Below are 15,959 nucleotides of genomic sequence, written 5' to 3'. Positions count from 1 at the left end.
TAGATCACTTGCTCAGTTTTGCTCTTTTGTGTTCAGTTGATAAAGTTGCTTCAAATATGATTATACCCGTTACTCGTAGAGTAAAAGGGTATACTAGATTCGTCGGAAAGTATGTAACAGGCAGAAGGAAGCGTTTCCGACCCCATAAAGTATATATATTCTTGATCAGGATCACTAGCCGAGTCGATCTAGCCATGTCCGTCTGTCCGTCTGTCCGTCTGTCCGTCTGACCGTCTGTCCGTCTGTCCGTCTGTCCGGATGAACGCTGAGATCTCGGAAACTATGAGAGTTAGGCTATTGAGATTTGGCGTACAGATTCCTGAGCTTCTTACGCAGCGCAAGTTTGTTTCAGTAGACTGCCACGCCCACTCTAACGCCCACAAACCGCCCAAAACTGAAACTCCTACAGTTTTGATGCTAGATAGAAAATTTTAACTGAAATGTATTGTTCTCATCAATACCTATCGATTGACCTAAAAAAAAGTTTGCCACGCCCACTTAAACGCCCACAAACCGCGAAAACCTGTGACGCCCACAATTTGGATGCTAGATGAAAAATTTGAACTGAAATGTATTGGTGTCGTCAATACCTATCGATTGATCCAAAAATAAATTTGCCACGCCCACTCTAACGCCCATAACGCTTAAATCTGTCTACCGCCGGTAGGTGGCGCATTTTAATTTCGCTTTGCTGCTTGCATATCTCCATTTCCCTTTGAGTAACGGGTATCTGATAGTCGAGGTACTCGACTATAGCGTTCTTCCTTGTTTTTATCTGCATTTTTGCAAGCATATTTGCATACGGTCCTACATCTAAACAGCTGTGTTCACTGTTGTCTCACAGCGCGCAAGCGAGCTTATCTTTCCGTATATTTGATGTCAAATTCTCACTATGATGTGATCTAGAAAGTAATCCGAAATTAGGATCCATTTTCAGAATTTAGGAGATTACCAGGCCAAGTGCAAAATGAGTGAGTTCACCCATTAATAAAAAGAACACCCAAATGATCATTATTTACCCAACACTACCTCAGAGTCCTTAATATTATATAGGCTTAATACCGTAACATATGTTACCAGAGCTGCGCCATTTCTGGCTATTCGGTGTTTAAAAAGTTTAAGTGAGTCTGTCTGTTTTTTTTTTCTAGAGCTTCTGCAGTTATTGGATCCGACTTTTATGTTGATGATATGCTGACTAATACTGCATGCGTACTGGAATTAATTACTATTTAATCTGAAGTATATGAGGTTCTTCAAACTGCAGGTTTAAAATTGAAAAAGTGGTTTTCAAACACACTTGACGTCACCGAATATGAGAGCACAGTTAAATCCATACCCATCTCGGACTCAGAGTCAACTAAGACGCTAGGAATATCGGGGTTGATTAACGAAGATGCCTTTAAGTTCCAAATTGTCATGGGTCTACGGACGGTGACATCGAAGCTGTTTGACCCCCTTGGCTTATTAAGTCCCATTGTAGTTAGAGGAAATATCCCGTTTGCAGGAACTTTGGCTAAATAACTTAGATTGGGATGAGTCGATTCCGATGCACTTGGAAACAGCATGAAATATGATAAAAATGACACTGTCTCCATTAGAAGAAATATCTATTCCTCGGTTTGTGCATACTGATCCAATGTCACCGATTCGAGCTCATGGCCTAAGAGCTTATGGAGCTTGCGTCTAAGCTCATAGCAAAACTGCAGATGGTTATAAAACGACGTTGTTGACTTCAAAGTCAAAAGTAGCTCCGCTCAAGACTAAGACGCTCCCAAGGCTTGAGTTATTTGCCGCTCACCTTCTCGCAGATCCCTGTCATAGAATCATATATCGAATATCGAACGAATGGTTTATTGGTCGGATTTTGAAGTGGCGCTTCATTGTATCTGGTCTCATCCACCTTCTATGTTCACGTTTGTATCAAATACTGTTGCGGAGAGTTAAGAGTTGTCAGGTCAAGCTACATGGCGGCATGTCCCGACGAAACAGAACCCAGCACATATTGTATCAAGAGGTTATGACGTCGACGATATCATTCTGACGATATAGTTTACTGGACCAGCGTATTTGAAGGAGGAAGATAAAAACTGGCCCCAATATGCATGCTTTGACCTAGATGATGAAGTCCTACTACATGAAATTAGGAAGATTGCGGTCGGGCTGACCGTTGCTGTACGAAATTTGGATTTGGTAGATGTCATCGAGGGATTTTCGTCACACGTTAAACTGCTTAGGGTGTTTGTTTATATGTTCCGCTTCATGAGAAAATTCAAGGACAAATATATAGTATTTGACAAAACTTTGTCGCCAACTGAATATAATTAAGCTTTTCTAACTATTGTCGATATATAACAAAATCAGAAGTATCTTGAAGAATGGGAAAGGGTTGGTAAAAGCTCCAGAGTTCAGCTATTGATTCCACTCATCCGTGAAGTTACGGGGACTTGGTGCCACTTTTCGTTGTTGCGGGTTCGGGACGACTAGCTTACCTTTCCTTATCATACGATGCCAAGTTTCATTTATTGTTGACGGACCGCTCCCAATTTGTGCAGAGCTAGGGCTGATCATCCAGAAGTTGTTTCAGATTTAAGCACATATTCCGTTTTGTTGGCTTTTTAAAGGTTCCTTGGGTGCCGAGAATGTCCCCAATTCATCCTGTCGTTCGACAACGGGTCGAACTTCGTCGGAGCGAGTCGCCATTTCCAGATCCTTCGAGAGCGGATCGAGGAGGAAGACGAAGCGTCAAAACTGCCAAGCACCTACTCCTACGAGCGGTGTTCTCATCAATACCTATCGATTGATCCAAAATTGATTGATTGACCACGCCCACTTAAACGCCCAAAAACCGCCCACAAACTTCAAAAAATAGTAAGTATCAACGCGGATATCTCGGAAACTATCAAAGATAGAGAATTGGGATTTCAGATTTAGATTACGTAGCCTTGTACGCAGCGCAAGTTTGTTGCGGGAATATGCCACGCCCACTCTAACGCCGACAAGCCGCCCAAACCTGTGGCGCCCACAATTTTCATGCTAGATACAAAATTTTAATTGAAATGTTTCAGTCTCGTCAATACCTATCGATTGATCAATACCAATAACGCCTAAATCTGACTACCGTCAACATAACCATATATTGAGATCACAGGTAGGTGGCGCATTTCAATATCACTTTGCTGCTTGCGTTTCTCCATTTCCCTTTGGTCCCTTTAGTCGAGGTACTCGATTATAGCGTTCTTATCATTCTCCGAGAAAAATGTCGCTTCACTCATTTTTTCGGCGAAAGTTGTGGAAAACCGTGAAAAGGACGGAAAGCGCGGATGAGTTGAACCGGCGTGGGAAGAAGTAAACAAGACTAGAGGTGGTAACCATCAGCTGGTCGCAGCCGCAGTGAGTGGCCTAACACTCAACGAGAACGTTGAACATATCGGGTAGCGGCCACCACGGAAGGTCGCTAGGTACCTTTTTTTTATTAATATAGAGCATACTGCTAGGCGGGTTAATAATTAGTCATGTCGAGTTCGGATGAAAAAGATAACTACTTATCACCGGTGCAGGCAAGCGGAAGCTGGAGAATATGTCACAAAACATTGCAGGTGGAACATCCTTGAAGGATGTGACATCAGCTATGTCGAAGCTGCTCGACATAAAGTTAAAAAATCTGCCAACTAAATCGGACGTCGAAGGGCTTAAATAAGAGCTGAAAAGCGATATTGGGGCTATTTCTCTGCAGGTCAAACGGCTTACCGACGACAATGCGCTGCTCAAAGAAGAGGTTATAAGCCTTCGCGCAGATAGAGAAGCTGATAAGCGAACCATAAATATGCTGCTAGAACAGCAAAAGAAAAAAAATGTAGTTGTAAAAGGTCTGAAGGTGGAAAAAACTGCAAATTGGCTGTAAAAACTCTAATTGAAGAGAAACTACAATTGAAAGGATCAAGGGTTGCCGATGTGCGAAAGCTTAATGAGCGGGATGGCAAAATGATGGTTCTAGTGGAATGTGAATCCCAAGGAGAAGCGGAGAATATTTTGAAGAATGGCCATAAATTGCGTGGAAGTCAGGTGTTCCTTGACAAGGATTTTACATTGGAAAAACAGGCGAATAAAATGGCTCTTCTAGAGCTAAAAAGTTTCTTCTGGCCATTCGCAGGGAATCAAAAGTAAAAGTCCAAAACGACAGTATTAACGTAGACGGAAATTGATTGTCCTTTAATAATAATAAGGTGCTTATGTGGCAAGGAAAACCAGCTGAAACAAAATTAAAGGAAATATACGGAAATAGTTTGAAAATGTCTGACATTAATTATGCGTCCCTAACCCAAAAGTCGAAGTCAAAAAACTAAAAAGAAACAAGAATAAATGTAGTCGATGTAGTCCTTTGTTAAAATATAGTATCGTTGCAGGTGCAAATGCGAATGAAGAGGCGAATGAAGAGACTGGAGATCAGAATATTGTCCTATAACGTGGCAGGAATAAAAAGTAAGCTTATATATAACGATTTTTTTCAGTACATTGCGTCGTTTCAAATTTTCATTCTATCTGAAACATTCCTTGAAGCCAAATTGGATGCTGTCGAAGTCAAATTTAAAGATTTTGTTCTTAGATGGGTGCCCGCCATCCGAACTAGCGCAAGAGGACGAGCAAGTGGTGGAATGCTATTTGGAATAAAAAAAGAACTTCACGACCGGAATATAATCAGATTCATAAATGTAGATGAGACCACTACTATCCAACTGAAGAGAAGTTTTATGAGGTTTTAAACCATGCTCGACTAAATGAAAGTGCACTGATCATAGGAGATTGTAACGCAAGGCTGGGTGAAGCTCAACTTCATGGATTCGACCAACAGGTAGTCACAAGCTCCCTCAATGAAGCCCGTAATGCCAAAGACAAAGTAACAGACGCCAACGGCCGGCACCTAATGGACTTGGTCGAGCTGTTTGGCTTCACGGTGGTCAATGGACGGTCGGCAAGCGATCCTTTGGGCGATTTCACCTTTATGAGAGGTGAAGCCCGGTCCACCATCATCCTATGTATGGCACGCGGTACATGGATAGAAACTATCAAGGACTTCCAAGTGAGCAGTCAGATATTCTCTGACCATCTCCCGTTGGTAGTTAGTCATCCTCTCCACAACATCGGACGCAAGCACAGCGCCGCTTGGACTTCTACCAAGTTTGATCTGGCGAAATCGAGAGAGTGAAAACTATAGGACAAAGTTGGAATGAAACCTGGCAACAAATTGTGTGGCAGATTTGATAACCCCTGACGAAATTGAAGGATTTCTTACAGAGTGCATTACCAATGCCGCTAATAATCAAGGACGAAGAAAGCCCAGAGACTTTAAGCAAGAGTGGTACACGGAGCAGTGTGAGGCAGCTCGAATACTTTCCTTCAACTTGCTAGGGCAGGCCAAATCAACTAACGCAGCAAGTGCAGCGGTAATGTATCATGAAGCAAACGCCGCATACAAGTTAACTTGTCAAATCGCTCGGACGCAATTTTACATTAACCTAGCGAGATCATTGGATTCCATAACAGATAGCAGGGCATATTGGAGTACTATTAGGAAACTCAATGGAAACTCATTTGTAAAATCAATGGAAGTTAATGCAGATGTTCTAGGAAAACATTTCCGTGATCTTCTAGCGCCTCCAGACTGGACGCTATCGCTGCACTTTGCAATGCCGTGGGTAAAGAATCGTTCTTTAGATGAATGTGTGACAGGACTACAAGTGGAAAATGTACTTTCAATGTTAAAAGAAAGAAAAGCACACGGGCCTGACAGAATACCATCGGAATTCATAAAGTACGCTACTCCTCAATTTAAAGCCAGCCTTGTCACTGCTTTCAACAAGTTCTTGGGATCGGAAACAGTCCCAAAAAGCTTTCAAAAAGCTATAATTTTTCCCATCTTTAAGAAAAGCGACCCGAAAGTGACATCTAACTACAGAAGAATCTCCTTTCAAAATGCGTTAACTAAGGTCTTCTCTGCGTTGCTACTCGAGCGGCTAAAAAACTGGGTAAAAAACAACAATATTCTTACTGAATTCCAAGCCGGTTTTAGAAAAGGATAGACAACATTTTCAGTCTTACAAGTATAGCAAGGTCATATATCGATAGCGGGAAAAAGTTATACGCGTTCTTTGTAGATTTCAGAGCTGCCTTTGACTCTACGGACAGAAGAACCCTAAACTACAAGCTCAGCAATATCGGCATATCAACGGCATTTTTAAACGTCCTACAAAGCTTGTACACGGATAACCTGGCGACATTATGGGATGAAGAACAACTATCCGAGTGGTTTACCACGGAAGCTGGAGTAAAGCAAGGATGTCTACTCAGCCCCGTCCTGTTTTCCCTTTTTTTAAACGACATAACGGATAGCCTGCCTTGCGGTATTCAAATATGCGGATGCTCGATCAATTCTCTGCTGTATGCAGATGACATTGTGATCCTCGCCGAATCCCCCGTTGAACTGCAAACAATGATTAATGCTCTACACAAATACTTTTTGTTATGGGGATTGTTAGTAAACACCGAGAAGTCGAAAGTTCTGATTTTCAAGAGGCATTGGAGAAGGTTAGCAAAAAACGAAAAGTGGAATTAAGGGTATATTCAGCTAGAAATTGTCAAGTCGTATAAGTATCTTGGAGTCTGGATTCACCACAACGGTCGTTTCAACAACCATTTACAGGAGAAACTTCGAGAAGCAAAACTAGCCATAAACTGCACATGGAAATCGCTGCTAGGAAAAAAGGACGTTCCAATGAGTAGCAAGTACAAACTGTTTAGTGCAGCAATGCGGTCAATCCTTTGTTACGGCGCGCAGGTCTGGGGCATCTCACCTCATGAAGAAGTTGAAAGCCTTCTAAGATTGTTCTTACAGAAAATATTTCGTCTACCCAGATTTACTCCGAACAGGAGGCTATATCTTGAAACAGGACTGTCGCCGCTGCATATCTTTACAGCTGAAATGCATTTCAGGTATATCCAGAAAGTGGTAACCATGCCCGAACATAGGCTGCCACGAATTCTAGCGAACTTTTTGGTGCAGGAGCGTAAGCAATGGGTCATAGAATGGGAGACGCTTGCCGAGACCTACGGAGAAAGGCTACAATTGCAATAAAATTGCAATCTGCAATATGAGGGAGCAGGAAAACGTCGTGCACTTTATAGGACGCTGCCCCATTCTACGGGAGATCCGCCTGCTAGATTTTGGTAAGGCACAGCTGCAACCGCGGGAAGTATTCAATTCGCTGGATGGGCAATGTTGGTCAACTCTCTACAGCTACATCAACCAGGCTGTAAGGTACCGAAACAACATTTTAACGGAAAGCTTTTAAGCACTTCATATTATAAACCCAACCCGTAACTCAGCTCACCTAGTTGTTAAACTGATTGGTAGAACGATCTGATATCTGGGGAAGACCCGGGAAGTCAGGTGTAGACCACTGTGCAGTTTTGACACTGGGAAAGCGGAGATCGACAGACGGTTAAAATAACCAAGTCGATATATTTCATTTCCTTTTTTAATTCTTGTTTATATACAAATTTGTAAATCTTTTTAATTGTACACTTGAAATGCCGTTTGTTCAATGTTTTTTATAAATAAAGAATACTACTACTACTACTACTATAGCGTTCTTCATTGTTTTGTTTGTCACTTTCATTATGAGTAACGACGAAGTATAATTAAATCGTAACGTAAAGAGTTTAAACGCTGAAATTAGTAAGGCAAATCAATAACAAGAACAGATAGAAGATTAAGATGATGGCAATGAGTTCGGAAAAGAGTTGGAAGAGCTTTCAATAGGCTTTGAAGACAGCAAGCGAAACTAAAAATTCTAGGATCACCTTCAGTAGACCCAACTTGAGCTCGACCTCCGAATTTGGCATTGCCAAAATTCAGCGTCAAATATACGGAGCTTATGAATTTTATTACCCTTTTCGAAACTCTCGTTGATCAAGACGATAGCATTCTTGTTATTGATAAATTCAACCACTTAATCTCTTGTCTTTCTGGTGAAGCTTTGGGAATTATTAATTCATACCAATTCAACGAGAGCAATTATGAAAAGGCTTTGGTCAGTCTGAAAAAAATGCATGATAACGAATGAGTAATTTCTATTATCAATATTTCAACATTGTTTAGTTTTCCGAAAATATCGCAACATACAGCGTCGTCTCTTAGAAATCGTATCGATACCGTGCCATCTATATACGATTGTTTATATTATTGATAGAAGACGACACAAATATTTCGAAAGCAATATTGGTCCACTCGTCTTGAACGGGCTAATATGTTTTGGCCCAAGCACTTCTTGACTATCGGTCCCAAACTAATGTTATAAAATAGGAGCTTGCTAATAGCTTACAGATTCGGAAAGAGGAGTCGCGTATCAACTTACTTGGTATTGGCGTGTCCAATTCTTAAGTTAAGAAAAAGGTATACCCAGTGGTGAAGTCGTTGGATTTTTGGATTTTAAAATCTATATCAGGATACCATTCTGATCAGTCTGTTAATATCAGTGACTGGAAAATTCCATAGAACCTAGCCACAAAGATTAGATATGTTTATAGGAGCAGAATCATTATTCGAAATATTAGCTGTTAGACAAATAAGACGAGGTCCTGACTTTCCCACTCTGCAGAAAACCTTCCTACGCTGGGTTGTATGTGGTATATATAAAGCATCTTCCCCTACAGAAGTTGTAAAAAGTTAAAGGTGTAGTGAGGAGTTGTTAGTATCTAATGAGAGCACACTACAGAACACACTGAAAAAATGCTATCTTTAAAGAAAATCCTGTCGCCTGAGCAAAAGTTTTGTGGGAACACTACCGGACCTCTCAGGATTTCCATGAAGTCAATTTAAAGTAAGGGTGCCGTTTAAATATGATCCAAATGGGGTAGGTAACTCTTTGAAGTTGCAAAACGGCGGTTTTTGAAAGAGGGTTGCCTCGAGACTCTGAGATGAAGAAAATGTACTTAGAGTTCATGGAAGAGTACCTTTCCCTAGGTCATAAGTCTCCTACAGATAAAATCTCGTCTGCTCCACATTAAGATATTCTAAGTTATGAATTCTAAGACCGTCAACCACGTTACGTGTCCTTTTGGATGCGTCTTGTAAATCGTCAAATAAGATCTCTCTAAATGATATTTATATGGTTGGATTTTACTCAACGTTACTTCGCTTTCGGCTGCATAGGATCGCCATGACCGCCGAGGTAAAGAAAATGCATCGGCAAGTGAAGCGGATAGGCAGTTTGAACTTATAGTGTGGAGAAGAGACCCCTCTGAGTGGCGTTGGGCTGCTCATGAGTGAGTGAACAAAAAAGAGTTGTTTACTAAACTGAGTGAGTGAACATGTTCCTTCCTAATTGTTCTTTTTTGTTCACTTGCTTATTTTTAGATCACTTGCTCAGTTTTGCTCTTTTGTGTTCAGTTGATAAAGTTGCTTCAAATATGATTTTTATCTGCATTTTTGCAAGCATATTTGCATACGGTCCTACATCTAAACAGCTGTGTTCACTGTTGTCTCACAGCGCACAAGCGAGCTTATCTTTCCGTATATTTGATGTCAAATTCTCACTATGATGTGATCTAGAAAGTAATCCGAAATTAGGATCCATTTTCAGAATTTAGGAGATTACCAGGCCAAGTGCAAAATGAGTGAGTTCACCCATTAATAAAAAGAACAAGTGAACATGTTCACCCAAATGATCATTATTTACCCAACACTACCTCAGAGTCCTTAATATTATATAGGCTTAATACCGTAACATATGTTACCAGAGCTGCGCCATTTCTGGCTATTCGGTGTTTAAAAAGTTTAAGTGAGTCTGTCTTTTTTTTCTAGAGCTTCTGCAGTTATTGGATCCGACTTTTATGTTGATGATATGCTGACTAATACTGCATGCGTACTGGAATTAATTACTATTTAATCTGAAGTATCTGAGGTTCTTCAAACTGCAGGTTTAAAATTGAAAAAGTGGTTTTCAAACACATTTGACGTCACCGAATATGAGAGCATAGTTAAATCCATACCCATCTCGGACTCAGAGTCAACTAAGACGCTAGGAATATCGGGGTTGATTAACGAAGATGCCTTTAAGTTCCAAATTGTCATGGGTCTACGGACGGTGACATCGAATCTGTTTGACCCCCTTGGCTTATTAAGTTCCATTGTAATTAGAGGAAATATCCCGTTTGCAGGAACTTTGGCTAAATAACTTAGATTGGGGTGAGTCGATTCCGATGCACTTGGAAACAGCATGAAATATGATAAAAATGACACTGTCTAAATTAGAAGAAATATCTATTCCTCGGTTTGTGCATACTGATCCAATGTCACCGATTCGAGCTCATGGCCTAAGAGCTTATGGAGCTTGCGTCTAAGCTCATAGCAAAACTGCAGATGGTTATAAAACGACGTTGTTGACTTCAAAGTCAAAAGTAGCTCCGCTCAAGACTAAGACGCTCCCAAGGCTTGAGTTATTTGCCGCTCACCTTCTCGCAGATCCCTGTCATAGAATCATATATCGAATATCGAACGAATGGTTTATTGGTCGGATTTTGAAGTGGCGCTTCATTGTATCCGGTCTCATCCACCTTCTATGTTCACGTTTGTATCAAATACTGTTGCGGAGAGTTAAGAGTTGTCAGGTGAAGCTACATGGCGGCATGTCCCGACGAAACAGAACCCAGCACATATTGTATCAAGAGGTTATGACGTCGACGATATCATTCTGACGATATAGTTTACTGGACCAGCGTATTTGAAGGAGGAAGATAAAAACTGGCCCCAATATGCATGCTTTGACCTAGATGATGAAGTCTTACTACATGAAATTAGGAAGATTGCGGTCGGGCTGACCGTTGCTGTACGAAATTTGGATTTGGTCACACGTTAAACTGCTCAGGGTGTTTGTTTATATGTTCCGCTTCATGAGAAAATTCAAGGACAAAAGTATAGTATTGGACAAAACTTTGTCGCCAACTGAATATAATTAAGCTTTTCTAACTATTGTCAATATATAACAAAATCAGAAGTATCTTGAAGAATGGGAAAGGGTTGGTAAAAGCTCCAGAGTTCAGCTATTGATTCCACTCATCCGTGAAGTTAAGGGGACTTGGTACCACTTTTCGTTGTTGCGGGTTCGGGGCGACTAGCTTACGTTTCTTTATCATACGATGCCAAGTTTCATTTATTGTTGACGGACCGCTCCCAATTTGTGCAGAGCTATGTCCGGCATCTGCACCAATCCAATTTTCATGTTGGTCCACAAGCACTTGTGGACTGTCTGTAGTCAGAAAGTTCGATCATGCGTAGGCTGCTTTAAGTGCAAACCTTGACTGATGACACAGATTATGAACACATCGTCTTAGTGCTCTCCGCCCGTTTGATTTTTGTGGCCATTTCCTTACGACATTGAAAATTCGTGGTAGGCCTCCGTATAGGTCCTACATTGCGCTAATTGTTTGCCTTGCGTCTAGGGCTGATCATCCAGAAGTTGTTTCAGATTTAAGCACATATTCCTTTTTGTTGGCTTTTTAAAGGTTCCTTGGGCGCCGAGAATGTCCCCAAGTCATCCAGTCGTTCGACAACGGGTCAAACTTCGTCGGAGCGAGTCGCCATTTCCAGATTCTTCGAGAGCGGATCAAGAAGGAAGACGAAGCGTCAAAACTGCCAAGCACCTACTCATACTCATGAGCGCAGAAGAGCTATCAGCAACGACCCAAGAGACGGAGAGGCGCTTACTCCTGCGTACCTGCTGACAGGCGGGCCGCTGCTCGCCACACCAGAACTCCAGACCCCGAACCAGAAGGGGTCAGTTGCTTACGGCGATTGTGGCCTGTCTCGATTGAGACGCCCACAAACCTCCCAAAACTGTGGCTTCTACAGTTTTAATGCTAGAATAAAAATATTAGCTGAAATGTATTGTCCTCATCAATACCTATCGATTGATCCAAAATTGATTAAATGACCACGCCCTCTTCAACGCCCACTTCAACGCACAAAAACCGCCCACAAACTTCAAAAAATCGTAAGTATCAACGCGGATATCTCGGAAACTATCAAAGATAGAGAATTGGGATTTCACATTTAGATTACGTAGCCTTGTAGGCAGCGCAAGTTTGTTGCGGGAATATGCCACGCCCACTCTAACGCCGACAAGGCGCCCAAACCTGTGGCGCCCACAATTTTCATGCTAGATACAAAATTTTAATTGAAATGTTTCAGTCTCGTCAATACCTATCGATTGATCAATAAGTTTGCCACTCCCACTCTAACGCCCATAACGCATAAATCTGACTACCGTCAACATAACCATGTATTGAGATCGCAGGTAGGTGGCGCATTTTAATATCACTTTGCTGCTTGCGTTTCTCCATTTCCCTTTGGTCCCTTTAGCTGAGTAACGGGTATCTGATAGTTCAGGTACTCGATTATAGCGTTCTTCCATGTTTTGTTATGTCACTTTCATTGTGAGTAATTATTGAAAAACATTTTTCGAACAAATTAAACAATTATATACAAAATTATTATTCTACTCTCGTTTTGTTTCGAAATTGTTTTTTTGTTTTCGTCATTGTTCTGATTTGAATTACACATTTTTTAAATGTATTTTTAATTCATTTACATTGTTTTGTGGATAAATATTATACACTGTATAAATTTTTTTTTCATGGCTTATATATATAAATTAATTTTAAATGAGTCCAGATAAGCCAAAATGTCTGGAACTTCTTGCTGAACTTAAGACCAAGCTCATAAAACCAGTAACGTAAAGAGTTTAAATGCTGAAATTAGTAAGGCATATCAATAACAAGAACAGATAGAAGATTAAGATGATGGCGATAAGTTCGGAAAAGAGTTGGAAGAGCTTTCAATAGGCCTTGAAGACAGAAAGCGAACCTAAAAATTCTAGGATCCCCTTCAGTAGACCCAACTTGAGCTCGACCTCCGAATTTGGCATTGCCAAAATTCAGCGGCAAATATACGGAGCTTATGAATTTTATTGGCCTTTTCGAAACGCTCGTTCATCAACACGATAGCATTCCCGTTATTGATAAATTCAATCACTTAATCTCTTGTCTTTCTGGTGAAGCTTTGGGAATTATTGATGCATACCAATTCAACGAGAGCAATTATGAAAAGGCTATGGTTAGTCTGAAAAAAATGTATGATAACGAATGAGTAATTTCTATTAACAATATTTCAACATTCTTTAGTCTTCCGAAAATATCGCAACATACAGCGTCGTCTATTAGAAATCGTATCGATACCGTGCCATCTGTATACGGTTTTTTGTGTTATTGATAGGAGACGACACAAAAATTTCGAAAGCAATGTTGATCCACTTGTCTTGAACAGAGTCGACTCAGTGACCAAACAAAAAAGGGAAGAACAGTACGATTATAAAAGGTTACCGCTATGGTGCAATTTAAAAAAATTTTAAATCGCAGATATCAGCATTTATCCGCTGAAGAATCGACGAAACCGATGCAAGATAAAGTTATGTCGTAGCTCAATTTCTTGTTCTTCGTCCAACTGTAAATCCCAGCAAAAATTTTAACTGCTTGGTATTGCAGTTGGTCCGTTTGGTCGACTTTCGCTTTTGCAAAAGTTTGACTTAGTAAAATCTGCTTCAATATGCATGAATTGTATGCGGAATAATCTAAATACAAATTGTCATTACTTTTACGAATATTAAATTTTCCATCAACTATATCATTGTTGATATCATCCTGAAGAGAGGTGTACCTTTCCGGCATGTACAGGATGTGCTCCTCCAACTCGAGAGCAATAGATTCTCCAACCTTTGTTGTTTTGCGCTCTGCCTTGAGGATCGGAAATCTTACATTTTCAGACATCCTTGTCTTCGATAGCAGTATCTTTTCATTAAATTTATAAAATTCTTTAATTTCAATATTCATCTGGTTTTCCTGGTTCATGATACATCATTTGGACTTGGTACATTTGTTATACGTTGTATTTAGATGTATTTTGATGTTTACTACCTGTTTAGTAGTTGCTCAGTACTTGTTTATTACTTGCTTACTAGTTGTTTTTAGCTGGTTACTAGCTGTTATTCGATGGCTTGTTATAAGCTGGTAACTAGCTGTTATGAGCTGTTATAGAATTTTATTACGAATGATCAAAAATTCTTGTCCTCTAGGCGACGTTCGATTAAAAAAAAACTTAAAACTTAGACAGTAAATTTAAACGCGTGCAGGTTTACTTTTTATACTATACAGAGTTCACTCATACACGTACCTATACATTGATTTTTAAAACACCACCCACCCCTCAAATGTAAATTAACAATTTAAATATACCCGTTTTGACTCCACATCTTCTACGAAAGAAAATAGAAAAGCGAGGCACAGGTGTCCACAGTTGTATGTATGAAAGTCTTGAACTCTATCGTAATTGTATTGTATTCTGTATCCCAAGTATTTCGCAACTTCTCTAGGTGGCTGAAGATTTCCAAAACTATCGAAATAAAGTATATTATTTTTATTATGTGCAACCCAATGTGTACCACTTTATCGTGAATTATCTAGGTTTACAATCCAAGACTGCTATATGGTGCCTTGATACGCGACCAGGCCTTGTCAAATAATTGGAGTCTGCCCAATGTCGTTCACTCAATGCCTTGTTTTGAGAATATGCAATATCGTGCTCTTTGCAAGCTTCATCCAATGGGTTTATTCCTTGATCACCACGTTCCAACCGTTTCTGTAACTTTGTACCCGATCCACAAAAATTCTAGGCCGGAATATTTATTAGCTTTTCGACAAGACCACCACCGAGTTTACAATTAAAAATACGACTGATGCGATTATAAAAATGTTTTCCCATTTTATTTATGTTTAATCATCAAAGATTTCTCATTGAATGCGGTACATTAGATTGATAGGTAGTTAGAAATATTAACGATGAAAACGAACACAATAAGAGCTCTAATTGTTGGGCCTTCGAATCGAGAATCCTAATGGAATAAAATTCGAAAATGTTTATATATTTTCAAAAAGTTTATATCAACCTAAATATGAGTACTTGGAGAAATTAATCAAACCGATTAAAGGAATGGGGTATCATACATTCTCCCATAATGACGGTGTACTAGACCCCAGTGAAACCAAAAACAATTTCTCTATGATATTCGATAACGTAGCTTGTGAAAAACAAGATAACATAAGATCTTATTTTTGTATGGGACGACATAAAAATATCGGTTCTTTTTATTTATGTCAAACCTTTAGTCATATACCGAAATATTTGATTCGTGACAATGCCAACTTTATTTTAAAGTTTAAAAAGGATAATTTAAATAAGCGGCGTATATATCGGGAACATATTAAGACTGATATGAATTATCAAACATTTGTGAAAATTTGTCAAAAATGTTGGGAGGACAAGCACGGGCTTTTATTAATTAGGAAGGATAACGAAATGGATAACGGAAAATACAGAAAGGGATTTGATCAAATTATTATGATTTAAGAAGTACTTTCAATATAAAGCTGGGTTAGATTCTTACAATCCCACAGTTTACCAAGAGATTTCAATATGTCTAGATCACTTGCATTATCCTAGAATGGAAATAGTTCCTTCATAAATACAAACATTTTTCCACCTATCGAATTGAATGTCGATATGAGTGCGCTCTTATCGATTTTAATATGTATAATTCAATTCCAAATATTGATGAAAAAAATAATCTCTTTCACATCCGTGACAATGTTATTAGAATTCCTACTGGATCATACGAATTGAATAATATCACCGAATTTATTTACAATAAACTAAAAGAATACCTTTTAAATTTAAAGTAACAACAATTCGCTTCAGGTTGCGAGAGTCAGTTAACTTTAATAAGGAAAGACCGGTTCGACCACTGTTTGGTTTCCATCTAAAAGTATGTACTAGAACCACGTCCTACAAAAAC

General features: G+C 39.7%; 1 protein-coding gene across 1 annotated transcript in view; it reads right to left on the bottom strand.

Annotated features, from left to right (window-relative positions):
- Positions 1 to 516: 516 nt before the first annotated feature.
- Positions 517 to 15,959, bottom strand: part of LOC108020539 (uncharacterized) — a 260,596-nt gene continuing 245,153 nt past the window's right edge. Inside the window, exon 9 of the mRNA XM_070996948.1 lies at positions 517 to 772. Coding sequence (XP_070853049.1) covers positions 751 to 772 — 22 coding nt within the window. The 3' untranslated portion in view covers positions 517 to 750. The remainder of the gene's footprint in view (positions 773 to 15,959) is intronic.

The sequence above is a fragment of the Drosophila suzukii genome, chromosome 3, assembly GCF_043229965.1.
Source record: "Drosophila suzukii chromosome 3, CBGP_Dsuzu_IsoJpt1.0, whole genome shotgun sequence".
Taxonomy (NCBI): Eukaryota; Metazoa; Arthropoda; class Insecta; order Diptera; family Drosophilidae; genus Drosophila; species Drosophila suzukii.
Note: the sequence above shows the minus strand (reverse complement) of the source record. Positions and strands in the feature narration are given on the sequence as shown.